General features: G+C 37.5%; 1 protein-coding gene across 1 annotated transcript in view; it reads left to right on the top strand.

Moving 5' to 3' along the window:
• PLEKHB2 (pleckstrin homology domain containing B2) overlaps positions 1-11,901 on the top strand; it is a 68,663-nt gene extending 56,762 nt beyond the window's left edge. Inside the window, exon 9 of the mRNA XM_015595593.2 lies at positions 10,478-11,901. Within this exon, the coding sequence (XP_015451079.1) occupies positions 10,478-10,506 (29 nt within the window). The 3' untranslated portion in view covers positions 10,507-11,901. The remainder of the gene's footprint in view (positions 1-10,477) is intronic.
• The last annotated feature ends 3,056 nt before the right edge of the window (positions 11,902-14,957 follow it).

Below are 14,957 nucleotides of genomic sequence, written 5' to 3'. Positions count from 1 at the left end.
TTTTAGTTTTTCATCATTAACTATAATGTTGGCTGAGGGTTTGTCTTAGATGGCCTTTATTATGTTAAGGTATTTTCCTTCTATACCAATTTTGTTAAGTGTTTTGATCATAAATGAGTGCTGCATCTTGTCAAAGGCTTTTTCTGCATCTATTGATATGATCATATGATTCTTATTTTTTAATTTGTTTGTGTGGTGTATCACATTAATTGATTTGAATATGTGGAACCATCCCTATGCCCCTGGGATAAAGCCCACTTGATTGTGGTGTATAGACTTTTTAATATACTGCTATATTCGGTTCACTAGTATCTTATTTAGAATTTTTGCACCTGTATTCATGAGAGATATTGGTCTGTAGTTTTCTTTTTTTGTGTTATCTTTACCAGGTTTTGGTATCAGTAATATTGGCCTCATAAAATGAGTTGGGAAGTATTGCCTGCTCTTCGATTTTTGGAAAGAGTTTGAGGAGAACAGGTATTAAATCTTCTTTGAATGTTTGGTAGATTTCACTGGCGAAGCCATCTGGACTATAACTTTTGGTAGGTTTTTGATGATTGTTTCAATTTCCATACTGCTGATCGGTCTTTTTAGATTTTCCAGTTCTTCTTGATTCAGTCTGGGAAGATTGTATTTTTTAAGTACTGGTCCATTTCTTTTAGGTTATTAAATTAGGTATTATATACTTTTTCATAGTGTTCTTGTGTGATCCTTTGTATTTCTGCAGTGTCTGTTGTAATTTCCCCTCTTTCACCCCTGATTTTGTTTGTGTCCTTTCTCTTTTTTCTTTAGTGAGTCTAGCCAGGGGTTTGTCAATTTTTTTAAGCTTCTCAAAGAACCAGCTCTTTGTTTTATTTATTTTTTCTATAGTTTTTTTGGTTTTTGGTTTCATTTATTTCTGCTCTAATTTTGATGAGATCTCTCCTTCTGCTGACTTTAGGCCTCATTTTTTCTTCCTTTTCTAGTTTTTAAAGATGAAGCATTAGGTTGTTTATTTGGTATCGTTCTTGTTTTTGGTAGTAGGCCTGTAATGATATGAACTTTCCTTTTATGACCAGTTTTGCCATGTCCCCAAAGTTTTAATATGTTGTACTGTCATTATCATTCGTTTCTATGTATCTTTTGATCTTCCTTTTTATTTCTTCTGTGACCCAATTATTCTTCAGTATTATGTTGTTTAATCTCTATTTATTTGTGGTTCTTTCCACTTTCTTTTTACAGTTGATCTCTAGTTTCAAAGCATTATGATCAGAGAATATGGTTGTTATGATTTCAACCCTCTTATATTTGTTGAGGCTATCTCTGTGTCCCAGTATGTGGTCAATCCTTTAAAATGTTCCATGTGCACTAGAGAAGAATTATAAGCAGCTGGTCTGGGATGGAATGCTCTGTAAATGTCAGTTATGTTTAGTTGGTCTAATGCCATTTAAAAATGTTATTTCCTTACTGATTTTCTGTTTGGATGATCTATACATATCTGACAGTGGGGTATTTAGGTCCCCTACTACGATAGTGTTTTGGTCCGTTTCTCCTTTTAGTTCTGTTAGTAATTGCTTTACATATTTTGGGGCTCCCTGATTGGCAGCATAGATATTAATAAGTATTATGTCTTCTTGGTGCATGATTCCCTTTTTCATTATGAAGTGTTCCTCAGTATCTTTCTTTACCTTTTTTATTTAGAAGTCTATTTTGTTTGATATTCGTACTGCTACTCCCGCTTTTCTCTGAATGCCATTTGCTTGAAATATCATTTTCCACCCTTTCACTTTGAGTCTATATTTGTCTTTAGAGCTGAGATATATCTCCTGACGGCAGCGTATGGTTGGGTTTTGTTTTTTGATTCACTCTCTAACTCTGTGCCTTTTTATTGGTGAGTTCAGTCCTTTTACATTTAGGATGATTTTATATCCATTTTATGTTTTGCTTTCTGGTAGCTCGGTGTTTCCATTGCGTCCTTATCCTTGTGTTGTTTTTTTTTTTTTTTCCCTTTATTTTTGTCTTTGTGGATTTTCCCTCTGGTCCTTCTTGTTTTATGTTACATACAAGGGTTCTGAATCTTTGGCATGTGGTTACCATTATGAATATGTAAAGGATAGTTATATATATACACAGCCATCCACTTTCTTCTGAGCATGCCTTATCTCCATTCCCCTTTGCGATTTTGGATCTTTGATTGCCCCCATTTTCAGTCATTGTTATCTCAGTTTGTTCCTATGTATGACGAATGTTCATTGCTATCTTGTCATAACAGTTCTCTTATTACTTAAGCTTATAATGCCCTGTCCTTAGTAAGAGTTGCAGTCTTCTGCTTCTATTTACCCTATAGTCACATTACTCCTAATTATGTATTACTTTTTTTTTTTTGGTCATTTTGTTTCAGGTGAACTGACCCCTTTCAGTATTTCCTGTAGTGCAGGCTTCATAGTGGAGAATTCCGTCAACTTTCGTATGTCTGGAAAAGTCTTAATTTCTCCTTCACATCTAAAGGAGAGCTTAGCTGGATACATTATTCTAGGCTAGTAGTTCCTTTCACTTAATAGTTTAAATATTTGATTCTATTCCTTTGTAGCTTGTAAGGTTTGCACTGAGAATTCCGATGATAATCTAATGGGTTTTCCTTTATCAGTTACCGTTTTCTTCTCCTTGGCTGCCCTGTTAATTCTATCATTGTCATTGATTTTTGATAACTTTAATACCATGTGTCTTGGTGAAGGCCTTTTTGAGTCGAGATAATTGAGTGTTCTGTTGACTTCTTGAATTCCAAACTCCAGCTGATTCCTTACATTTGGGAAATTCTCATCAAGCATTTGTCTGAAAATGCTTTCTAATCTTTGCTCATTTTCCTCCCCTTCGAGAATTCCCATTATTCTTTGTTTCCTCTCCTGATGTCTTCTTCCTTCTGATTTATTTCTAGATTTCTGTCTTCGATATCACCGATCCTTTCCTCCATTTGGTCAACTCTATTTCCCAAGCTTGGTATTTCATTTTTAATCTCTTGCAGTGTGTTCTTTATCTCCATAATTTTTATTCTATTCTTTTTGAAGGTTTCAATCTCCTTGCTAAAGAACTCATTCTGCTCATCTACTTGTTTTTTTCAGTTCCTGAAATTGTTGATAAGAATTTTTTCGGATCTCAGTGAGTTTTTTCAGAAGTACCATCCTGAATTCTCTGTCATTTAAGTTGTATATTTCTATGTCTGTAAGTTTATTTTCTGGAGATTTTTCTCTTTCCGAGCTGCCTTCAACAGCCTTGGTTGTTCATGGTGTTTAATGGACTATTTCTCCACCTGGGCATTAATGGAATTGTATTCTGCTTCTTTTCCAGAAAGAATATTTATTATGTAATAGTCTCTGTAGCCTGTTGCAATGAAGGCGCTTTTCTTTTGGTTTGTGGTTGGTGGCATCTAAGCCTCATGGATTCCTGCTTATATAATGTCTTAATGCCTTTTTTTTTCCCTTATAGATGTTTAATCACGCTTACTACCCCCAGTCTCAGTCTGTCAGTGTTACTGACATTTTCAGTAGTATTTGCTCACATTCCCTGGGGATTCCGGTGTTCGTTCTCGGAGGGTATGGGTTAGTGACCCTCTATGTTGGGGGATGGGATACTGCGGCTCAGCCTCAGTTTTGCAACTGTGGCTGGTAAAATTCACTCCTCTGCTTTCTACCCTTATGACCGGGCCCTGCCATCGGCTGCGTGGATCTCACAGCTCTACCTGGGCAGGGTTGTTCAGAGAACTTTCTGGACTGTCTCCTCTCCCTGCTCCTTCTACAGGGAGCTCCGGCCGTGAAAGGCAGCTTCTTTGTTTCTCCCAGTCCACTGCCCGACTGCTGGGGTCTTATCTGTGGTAGCTCTTATGCGAAGATCCCACGCTTAGAAGTGGTGGTGTGCAGTTTGGGTGTTTTATTGAGGTTTAGATGTTACGCTTATTATTGCTTCAAGGGGAGAGATCTGGGGATGTTTCTCACTCTGCCATGTTTCTGAAGTCACTCTCTGTTACACTTTTTAAAAACCAGCTCTTAGTTTTATTGATCTTTTTATATTTTTTTTAATATATTTTTTAAGACTATTTTGTTTATTTCTGCTCTGATTTTTATTTTTCCTCTTTCTCACTTTTGGGCTTTGTTCTTTTTCTAGTTCCTTTAGGTATTTTCTTGTTTCTTGAGTCTCGAGGTAGGCCTGCAGTGCTATGAATTTCCTTCTTAGGGCAGTTTTTGCAGTGTCTTACAGATTTTGGATGATTGTATTTTAATTTTTATTTTCTCAAGATATCTTTAGATTTATTCCTTGAGGTCAGTGTTAACCCATTCATTGTCTGCTGTCTGGAAGGATCCCACAGACCCTTACACTCCTGGGACACAGTATTGCAAGTCTCGCAGGCAGCAGAAGTTTGCCTGCCACTGATTTCAGTCCATTGCCCATCCCTGTGCTAGCCAAAGTTTGTTTCCTGTGTGAATTGGGAGATCAGGGAAGGGCAGGGGCAGAGAGCTATGGCAGTTCACTGTCAGTGGGCTGCCTGGGGCAATTTGTGGGTAGGGTGGGGCGAGATCTGAGAGAGATGGTGGCAGTCAGATCCATACAGCCTGTCTTGCAGCAAGTTTGGTAACTGCCTGTTCCTGCAAAAGTCCCAGATCATAGCAGGACCAACTGCTGTCTGGGACTGGTCCACAGATCCCCAATATCCGCCCAAGTTCGTGTTGACAGCAGTGATCTGCCAGACCCTATCTTGGAAATACGGCTCACAACGCTGGCTGCCTGGTGGGAGTGGAAACGGCTCACAGCACTGGCCGCCAGCTGTGAATGCTTGGCTCTGAATCTGTGCAAGGCTCGGCAGCCATCCAGCAACAAAAGCCCCATGCAATCTGCAGGTTGGGTGGTGAGGGCTGATCCCTCTGGCCAGGGCTTCCTAACGGCTCTGTGGGAGGAGTCTGCAAAGTCAAGCTGGCACTGTCTGTAGATTGCCTAGTATGGGGGACGGGGGACGGACTAAGGCACAATGGTGACTCCCTTTCCAGCCCTGTTTTGGTGCTAGGTAATGCAGACTTTCTCAGAATGAATCCCTCACGAGCCTCTGACCCACCTGCTGGCACCCCACGAGAGTGTCCTCAGGTCAGAAAGCCTGTGTGCGCAGGTCCTTCAAAGGGGAGTCTAGGGTTTCAGTCTCCCTCCTTCTCACCCACATGGCTGGAATCTCCTCTGGTTTTTACAGTCAGTTATTGGAATCGCCTCTTCCCTGGACTGGGACCCTGGGCTGGGGAGCCCCCAAATGAGACCAGGAACCCCTTCTCCTTCAGGGGAGCCACTGCAGCCTCGCTCTACCTCCCAGTGTTCCTGCACTACCCACAGGTGCAGGTCCAGCTCTAGTCACAAATTTGCCCTTACCGGCTTCGATGTGGCTCCCTTATATTATCAGATGTAGGCGTTACCATCAACTGGACTTCAATTGATTCTCCTTGTTGAGTATTTTATAATTTGGTTGTAATTTCAATGCAGACCTGGGAGGAGATGAACCCTGCTTTGACCTAGTCCGCCAGCTTCCTCCAAAAAATAGTCTTTCTTTTAAGTCTATTTTGTCTGATATGAGTATGGATACCCCAGCTTTTTATTTCCATTTCATTTATATTTTTTTCCATCTCTTTACTTTCAGTCTGTGTCTTTCAATCATAAGTGGATATCTTGTAGATAGCATATGTATGGGTCTTGTTTTCTTATCTGTTAAGCCACCTTGTGTCTTTTGATTGGCGCATTTAATCTATTTACATTTAAAGTGTTTATTGATAGGTACATAGTTATTGCCATTTTATTATTCATATTTATGTTCTTTTTTCCCCCTCTTCTTCCTCTTAAAAAAGCCCCTTTAACATTTCTTTTAATACTAGTTTGGCGATGATAGATTCCTTGAGCTTTTTCCTGTCTGTAAGCTCTTTATCTGTCTTTCAATTTTAAATGATAGTCTTGCTGGGTAGAGCAGTCTTGGCTGGAGGTTCTTGTTTTTCATCACTTCGAATATTTCATGCCACTTCCTTTTGGCTTGTAAAGTGTCTGTTGAGAAATCAGCTGACAGTCCTATGGGAGCTACCTTTTAGGTAACTATTGCTTCTCTCTTGCTGCTTTTAAGATTCTCCCTTTGTCTTTAACCTTTGGCATTTTAATTATGTTTGTTAGTGGGCTTCTGGGTTCATTTTGTTTGGGACTGTACTTCCTAGACTTGTATGTCTATTTCCTTCACCTCGTTACGGAAGTTTTCAGTCATTATTTTTTCAAATACCTTCTCAATCCCTTTTTCTCCCTCTTCTTCTGGTACTCCTATGATGTGAGTGTTGTTTCACCTGTAGTTTTCTCAGAGGTCCCTTTAACTATTCTTATACTTTAAATTTCTTTTTCTTTTTGTGGTTCTGATTGGGTGTTTTCTGCTACCTTGTCTTTCAAATCACTGATTCATTCCTCTGCTTCATCTCATCTGCTGTTGATTTTTTCTAGTGTATTCTTCAGTTCAGTTATTGTAGTCTTCATTTCTGACTTGTTCTTTTTTATGACTATGTTCTTTTTATGCTTATTATCTCTTTGAAGTTTTAAGTCTCTTAAGCATCTTTATAACCATTGTTTTGAACTCTGTATCTGATGAATTGCTTGCCTTCATTTCATTTAGTTCTTTTTCTGGAATTTTCCTCTGTTCTTTCATTTGAGACATGTTTCTTTGTTTCCTCATTTTGGCTGCCTGTCTGTGTTTCTATGTATTAGGTAAATCTGGTACATCTCCCAATCTTAGCTGGGTGGCCTTTTTTTTAGATGTCTTGTGGGGCCCAGTGGCACTGTCTTTCTGGTAACCTGCAATAGGAGCTCCAGGAGTATCCCTTATGTGGGTTATGTGCCCTCCTGTTGTAGTTTGCTGTTGCGCTGTCTGTGGGTATGATCGACTCTCAGGCTGACTGGTTGTGAGGAATGGCCACAACCATAGCGTAAGAGCTGCTGTGCAGTAGGCTCTAGTGCCTGTTGAGACCACCCTTTGTATGTACCACTTGTGGGGCATACTGGGTGGTGTTCTGTTGTCGTCTAAAGCCAGATACCAGGTGTGCTGGTTCTTGGGCCTCTTAGGAGGGGCTTCCATGCAGGCTGAGGTCAGCTGCTGTCTTAGACCAGCCAGGACTACCTGGTAGGAGCTACAAAGTGATCTGCAGTTGGTTGCTACCTGTGCTGGACGTGAGAGAGACCACACTGTGAACTGAGGCCTGTGGCCACCCAGCAAAAGGCTTAGGGTACCCTTAGGCCTTTCTTTTTCTTATTGAGTTACCTTGTTTTCTTGGTTATTTATGGTAGCTGAATTTTTTCTCTGCCTAGGCATTTATGATAATGACATTTACGTTTTAAAAAAGTGTGATACTTCACTATTTTAGGTTGATAGGTAGAGGTCTTTTTTTTTTTTTCCAGCAGGTGGTGAAGAGGAATTTCCATTCAAAAGGCTAATCAATAGCTCAATGTTCTGCTTCTGTAAATATGCTTGCTGCATGGACTGTACTCGAAATTGACTAAAGACTCACCCTCTCTTTTTGTTTTGATCTGTCTAAGCTACAAATATAACTGTGTTTGTACCCCCTAGCAGCTCCTGTGCTTTGTAACAGTTTGTAACTGCCAGTAACCCATAGCAACTCCCACCCTTGTAATGCAATGTAACTACCTGCAACCGTACCAACTCCCGCTGCTTTGTAGTGGCCTGAGTTCAAATTATCCAATCAGGCTGTGCCAAAAAGGTCTATATAAGGAATGTTGCAACTAAGCTTAGTGCCCAGATCTTCAGAGCACTAGCTCCTCTGGATCCACCAGCATAGTAAAACTGAATTCTCCAACTCTCCGAATGCTTCTTGGTTTCTCATTGGTCTGATTTTGGATCTTTTCCGCAACAGTGGTGCTAGAGTGCAAGTTTTTATTTTCTCTTTCTTGCACTACTGGGGCTTCTAGGGTCTTTGTAAAGTGGTGTTGCATCTGCTGTGGAAAATGCCCCATATTCCCTGTGGAGGTTGGCATCCGCTCTGCAACCTGCAACCTGGCCAACCTTCACAGGGAATATGGGGCATTTTCTATAGTAGGTGCTGGGTCTCAGGGCTCCACCCTTGTGTAGAATGTAGCGGGTGATGGGGCGCCAGGCCTGCTAGATCCTAGTTGCCTCCTGCAACTAGATGCTGCCAGCAGTGCTTGCTAACTGAGGTGTCGCAGGTACCTTCACTGGGCTCCACTGGGACAATTCATGCATTTATGTTCTTGTCCTCCTCCCAGTAGTCGTGGCTTCCAGACCTCAGCTGTCACACCTGTGTATCTCAGCTCTTGTCACTAGGTTTAGCCAAAGTGTATGCCTCCTGCTGAGGGAAAAACATTTCTGCCCCTCCAGTTCTCAGATCTGCCGAGAGTGTGTGCTGTTTCCTGACGCTTCTGCTGCTACAGCGTCTGCTGGGACCACTTCTCTGGGAGGGTTAGGAGAGGTAGCTACACATCTGGGGCTTTGTTTTCTGCATTGTCATGGTTCCTGCTAGACCACAGCTGCCATACCTTTATATTCCTTCTCTGCCCCTGTTACTGGGTTCAGCTGCTATATGTGCTGACTACTCAGGCAAGATGTTGATTCTAGTCCTCTAATCCTTAGGGCTGCAGAGTATGTGCACTATTACCTGACTCTTACCCTGCTCCTGAGTCTTCTGGAGCTGCCATGGTCTATGGGCTGCACTTATTGCACCTATCTCTGTCCTTACCCCTTCCTTCCTCTCCTTTCCCTCAGATATGCCTACCCTTCAGATATTTCATTGCAAGGATCTCTCAGGCATATTTGTGTGTTGAGCAGGGAATCCTTTGTTGAATTATAGTTGTCCAACTTGTTATAACTTCAAGGGAGAGACCTGGAGGGCCTCTCACATTGCCATGCTTCTGACATCACTCACCGTTTAATATTGGATAACCTTAAAAATATGTTCTAATTTTTTGCCATTAAAGTTACCTAAATATGTAATAAAATTGTCAGTACTAATGGCAAAGTCATTTTTTAATTTGATGTATGTTAATTGCCAAGTAGTTTTTGTTTTGTGTATAAGTTCAGGTTCCCCTGAAAGAAGTCTTTACAGGGTTCTTTCCCTGTAAAGTAAGAGCCTGACAACTTTGTCAGTGCCCCTAGTCCTCTGTGCCCAGCCAGAAGACTGTGGGATTGAGGATAGAAGTGATGATACTGAGGGAGGTGTTAGACCCACCTTTTATTGAATTTTTTTCTGATTTCTGATTGCTTTTCTTCCTCTGGCTACTACTTTGACCTAGGGCACAAACAACCAAGAGATATTTCAATATATGAGTGTTTAAAAATGTTGGTACCTCCCTATCATGTAATACTCCTCAACAATACAAAGAAATTATTGACACATGCAACAATGTGGATGGATCTTAAAAGAGTTATACTGAGTGAAAAATGTCAAAACCCAAATGATACATACTTCATGATGCAAGTTATATACCACTTTTGAAATGTCAAATTTATAGAAGTATAGGTCAGATAATAAATTAATGGTTAATAATTAAAATGTGGGTGAGAGCTTTAGGGACATGATGGAAATAAAACCTGAATGGTGCTTGTGATGAAGAACCTCAGGAAGGGGCACATGGGGTTATTGTGCATTATTTCTGATGAGAAAAAATTCTTACATGTTCTAAGTTAAATGACAGTGGCTGGAGAGTGAGAGAAAGATATAAGAATAATTAACCAATAAAATATCTGTGGGCCAATTACAAAAGACTGCTTACATTCCTGAATGTATGTTGGAGCTTTGAATCAACCTCTAGCTGTCTATTAGCCAACTGCTAGATGCCACTGCATCCTGCATATGCATGAACTTTTAGGACTGTTGCCTATAACCAATGAACAGTAAATATTTTTCCTTACATACTGTGCACCTACCATAGAACTGGCTCCACTCCACTTTTATTGCTCCCCTGATCTGTAGCCAATGTAAATTCTTTTATAACAACTTAAAATCTTCCACAAAACAATATATAAGAGTGCCTGTCAACTCCAGGACTGTGGAAATGTTGCCTTCTCTAACTAGCCATGCTGTTGGTGATTTAGACTTCATGTTCCAGGACCTGGTCCTTTTCTAGCTAGAATATAGCTCAATAAATCTTCTTTCAGAAAAGCTTTCAATTGTGGAAGTTAGGTTTTTCGTTTAACATTTCTTATAGCAGTATTGAATTCAAAATCAATTGAAATAAAGTTTCATTAAATATTAAATTGGTGAATATATATACATATATGTGTGTATAATTCAGTAAAGACAATATATCAATATCAAATTGGAATCATTCCAGAAATTGAAGGCTGATTCAATATATTAAAATAAAGGTAATTTACCATATTAATAAACTTTAAAACAATTAACTATTTCAATAGATTAAGGAAAAGAATAGAACAAAATTCAGCATCCAATCATTGTGTATACTTTCATTACAGTGGAAAAAGAAGAGAACTCTATAATCTGATCAAGTGAATTTCAATAAAGCTCACAGCCAACAGCATACTTAATGGTGAAAGACAGCTTCCCCGTGAGATCTGGCACTTGACAAGGATGCTCTCTCACCACAACCAAGCAGGGGATGCTTTGAAAGTGAGAGGTGACCAATAAGAAGGACTTTTGGAGTGCCTTCTGGGACCCTGCCCTCCTGAGTCCCTGCAGTTACCAGCTTCAGATGAGTTACTGTTTATCAATTGTTTCTTGGACTCTGCATTTTTCTTTTTCTTCATATTCTCTTCTCATGTTTTCTCGGGTCATTTGTAGCTTTCTTGTATTGGTTTGAAGATTTTTAAAAAGGTATTCTATAAATTAATCCTTTATTGGCCTTTTTTTCTTGTAGATACTTATTTTCTAGTCCAGTCTTACTCATTTGATTTTATTTTCTATTTTGTTCTTGCTGGTTCACAGTAATTATTTAATTTTATATACTGAATTCATTTATTAATTGTTATCATTTGTACTGTGATGGATAGTCCACGTAAAGTGTCATTAGCACATAATAATGATTTCATTATTTAAAAGTTGATCTTTATGACTTACTTTTTTTTTTTTTCTTTTAATGCCCTGACTATACCTTCAGTATAGAATTGAATAGAAATACAGTAGTAAAAGCTGGCAACTTTGTGTTTTTGCTTCCAGGGAAACGGCTTTCAGTAATTCTAGATTAATTACTATGTTTGCTTATGTTCATTTTAGATAATAAAATGTTTTACATGACTTATTGAGTTTTAACTATGGTTACATATTCTAATATATTTCACTTGATATTGATCTATTCTGTTTTTCTATAGCTTAATTCACGTAATAATGGTTTGTTTAGAATATCTATATCCCTTTATGAAAGACACGACGTAAACTTTGCTTGCTTTTTAATGTCCTGGTATGATTATGGTGTCAATGTAATGGTGGCATCACTAAAGAAATTGAAAAATATGCCTGGTTTTTCTCTACATTGGGCAAACTTAGGTAAGTTAGGTGGTTTTATTTTTAATTGCTTGAAATATTTCATAATTTCTGGTCTAGAGTTTTGCTTGTGGAAAGGTTTTGTTGGTTAGTTGGTTTGCTTTTTATATTTGAATCAATTAGTAGATATATGAGTTTTTTTTATTATATGTTATTTTCGTGTGTCAGTTTTGGTATGTTGGTTTTTATAACATGGTGAATTTTGACTTCTGTTTAATTATTAGTCCTAAGTATTTCATAAAATCCTTTAAGTGTCTTGTTAAAGTCTAAGGTCTGTGGAGAGAGTAATTCTTATTCAATTTCTGATACTGGTCATTTGTGTTTATTCTCTTGATCTTTTCTTTAATCAGTTTTGTTCGCAATTTATTAACTTTATTAATATAAAAAACTTTCAGTCTGATTCATTTCTTTGTATTTTTCCCTCTTTTATTGATTCTTATCTTTATTATTGCTTTTATTCTGTATTTTTATTTGGTTATTCTATTTAAATTTTTGAGATGGAAACTGATATTATTGATTTTATCTTCCTTTTCTTTAATACATTTATTTAAAACTACATAATTTTTTTCTAATCACAGATTTAGCTGACATCTCTTATCTTCTCTAGTGTATTTTCAAACTCTATGCCTGAAGCCAAGTCCTTCACATGTCTCTAGCCCAGGCATGTGCATCCATGTCAACATGTCTCTAAGCACATATGTCTGTCCAGTATCACCATATTGTATAACTGTGTTCCATGTCTGCCTTTTTGTGTTGTCAAGTTTTTCTATTCCCTCTGTCCATGGTGTCTGTCAGAAGTCTCTATTCCTTGTTCCTTCAGCCCATGCCAACCCAAATGAGTCTTCTCCTGTGTGTAAAACTCATGTCAAGCAACTAGTGTCACTTTCTCCTGTGTCTCCAGAATATATCTTACCTTAGGTCTATCTCCTGTTTCCGCATCTGATACCAGCCCTCAAATATCTCATTCTGTTTGTCTGCATCCTATTTTATCCCTTGACTTTGTGTTTCAGCCTATAGTAGCTCATGTTTATCTGTATTCTTTGTGCCTTTAGTCTATATAGACAACCAGTGTTTTACTTACTATTTCCTCTAGCCCCTGTCTTGTTTCCTTATCCTGTGCCTGTAGCCCCTGTGTACCACAAGTGTCTCCATTCACTGTACCACATTTGGTTGTCACCTATTAAAGGTCATCTTGTTTCCTTCTAGGTTTTGGCTACTGAATAAATCTGCTATGTTTTTTCTTTTATATGGATGTATGTTTTGACAACAGTTGGGCAAATACACTGGGGCACAATTGATGCATCATATGGTGACACTATACTTAGCTTCATAAGAATCTGGCAAGATGTCTTTTCAAGAGATTGTACTATTTGTATTTCTATCAACCATGAATGAGATTTCATGTTGTCACACATTTTCACCAGCAATTGGTATTGTCTGGTTTTGGTTTTTAGCTATTCCAGTAGATAGGCAGGTTATCTCATTGTTATTTTAATTTGCTTTTCACTAATGTACAATGAATTTCATTTTCCACTAATTCCCCAATGTCAGTCACTTTGTATATGCTTATTTTCTATGCATTTATATTTTTTGATAAGGTGTTTATTCATCTATAGGTCTATGTATTTTAATTTTGGGAATTGTTTTCTTATTATGGAGTTTTATAGTTCTTTGAATATTTTGAATGCAGGTGTTTTTCAGATACATGTTTTGTAAAGCTCCTAGTCAGGGGCTTGCCTTTCCATTCTTTGAACATTGTCTTTCACAGAGTGGACATTTTATATTTAATAGAGTTCACCTTATAAATTTGTTTCTTTTAAGGATTGTGCTTTTTTGTGTGTTTAAGTGAAAATTAATCCTCAAACTCTAATTCATGTAGATTTTCTGCTAAGTTTTGCATTTTATTTTGTATATTTTTGCATTTTACATTTAAGTCAGTGAGTGATTTTGAGTAAGTTTATATCTAAGGTATAAAGTTTGTGTCTTTTTTCTTTATTTCCACATGGTCATCCATTTGTACCATTGATGACTAAAGGCTAAAAGACCAGAGATCAGAGACCAAAAACTAAATACCATCTTTTCTGTGTTGAAGCACCTTTGTTGGACTTTGTCCAAAGTCCAGGTGTCTGTCTATGCATAAGTCTATTCGTGGACTCTCTAGTCTGTTCCATTTATCTGTGTATCTATTTGTTTTAAAATAACATGCTCTCTTGATTATTGTAGCTTTGTAATTAATTTTTAAATTGAGAAGTGTGAGTTCATCACCTTGTTCATTAGCAGTATTGTCTATACTATTCAAACTTTGTCCAAATCTCCAAAATGTGGTGATATTTTTATTGGGATTTCACTGGATCATTAGATTAATTTAAGAAGGATTGACTAAATAATAATATTGTGTCTTTTGATTATAATAATATATTGCATTTAACTTATTTTTATTGCTTTCAGAAGTATTTCATAATTTTTCTACAGAAATCTGTAAATATTTTGTTAAATTTATACTTGATGATTTCTTATTGTTTCTTTTTTGAATATTAAAATATTAAAATTTAAATGGTATTTTTTATTTCATATTTTAATTATTTATAAGTGTTATATAAAAAAACTGAATTTTGTATATTGTCTTTAAACTTAGTTTTGTGTTATGTCTATAAATCCCCACCTGGGCACAGAACAATGTGTTCATCTCTTTGAGAATTTCTTCAATCATGGCATTGATAATCTGAACATTGAATTTCAGCAGTTCATCCAGGCCCTCCAAGAAAGGGCACAGCCAGTGCAGAACAACTTGATTTGAGCTTGCTGTACTGCACCCTTTTGGCCATCAAGGAGCGAATGACCCATAATATTTGGGCCACGTTCAGTATGCATGGTCTGTCAGCATAAGTCAGCACAGAATCTTAAGGAAAAGTAATTGTTTCCTCCTTGGCTTCAGGACAACTTGGGGTCAAGTCCACAGGGAGGAGAAAACTGCTTCAGGGCCTTGACAGCTGAGGGGGAGCTTTACCACTGTTTTCTCTTGGTTTCTCACTATTTTCTAAATAATTAGTATAGAACCTTTTATTTTATAGAATGTTCCCACATACTTTATTCTTTACTTTCTCATGTAATATTTTTTCATTTATTTCCTTGTTGATATTGTAAAATTGATATACAAGATTATATATATTTTAGATGTATAACATTATAATTTGATATTTGTTTACACTGTATAGTCTTCATCATTGTAAGTCTAGTTAACCATCTGTCACCATACAATTAATCCCCTTTACCCTATTACCTTCCTCCAACCCCTTTCTTGTATAATAATTTTGCAAGAATTAATTTTGTATTTATGACCGGCTTATGAGAAGATATCAAACATAGAAATACTCAAATCTGAAAATGAGACAACTTAAAAAGGGAATATTAAAGCATTGTTGACAAGTTAGCTTCTTTAAAGCCAGAAGAGTTAGT

The sequence above is a fragment of the Pteropus alecto genome, unplaced genomic scaffold (assembly GCF_000325575.1).
Source record: "Pteropus alecto unplaced genomic scaffold, ASM32557v1 scaffold148, whole genome shotgun sequence".
Classification (NCBI taxonomy): Eukaryota; Metazoa; Chordata; class Mammalia; order Chiroptera; family Pteropodidae; genus Pteropus; species Pteropus alecto.
This window is presented reverse-complemented; position numbering and strand designations above follow the sequence as displayed.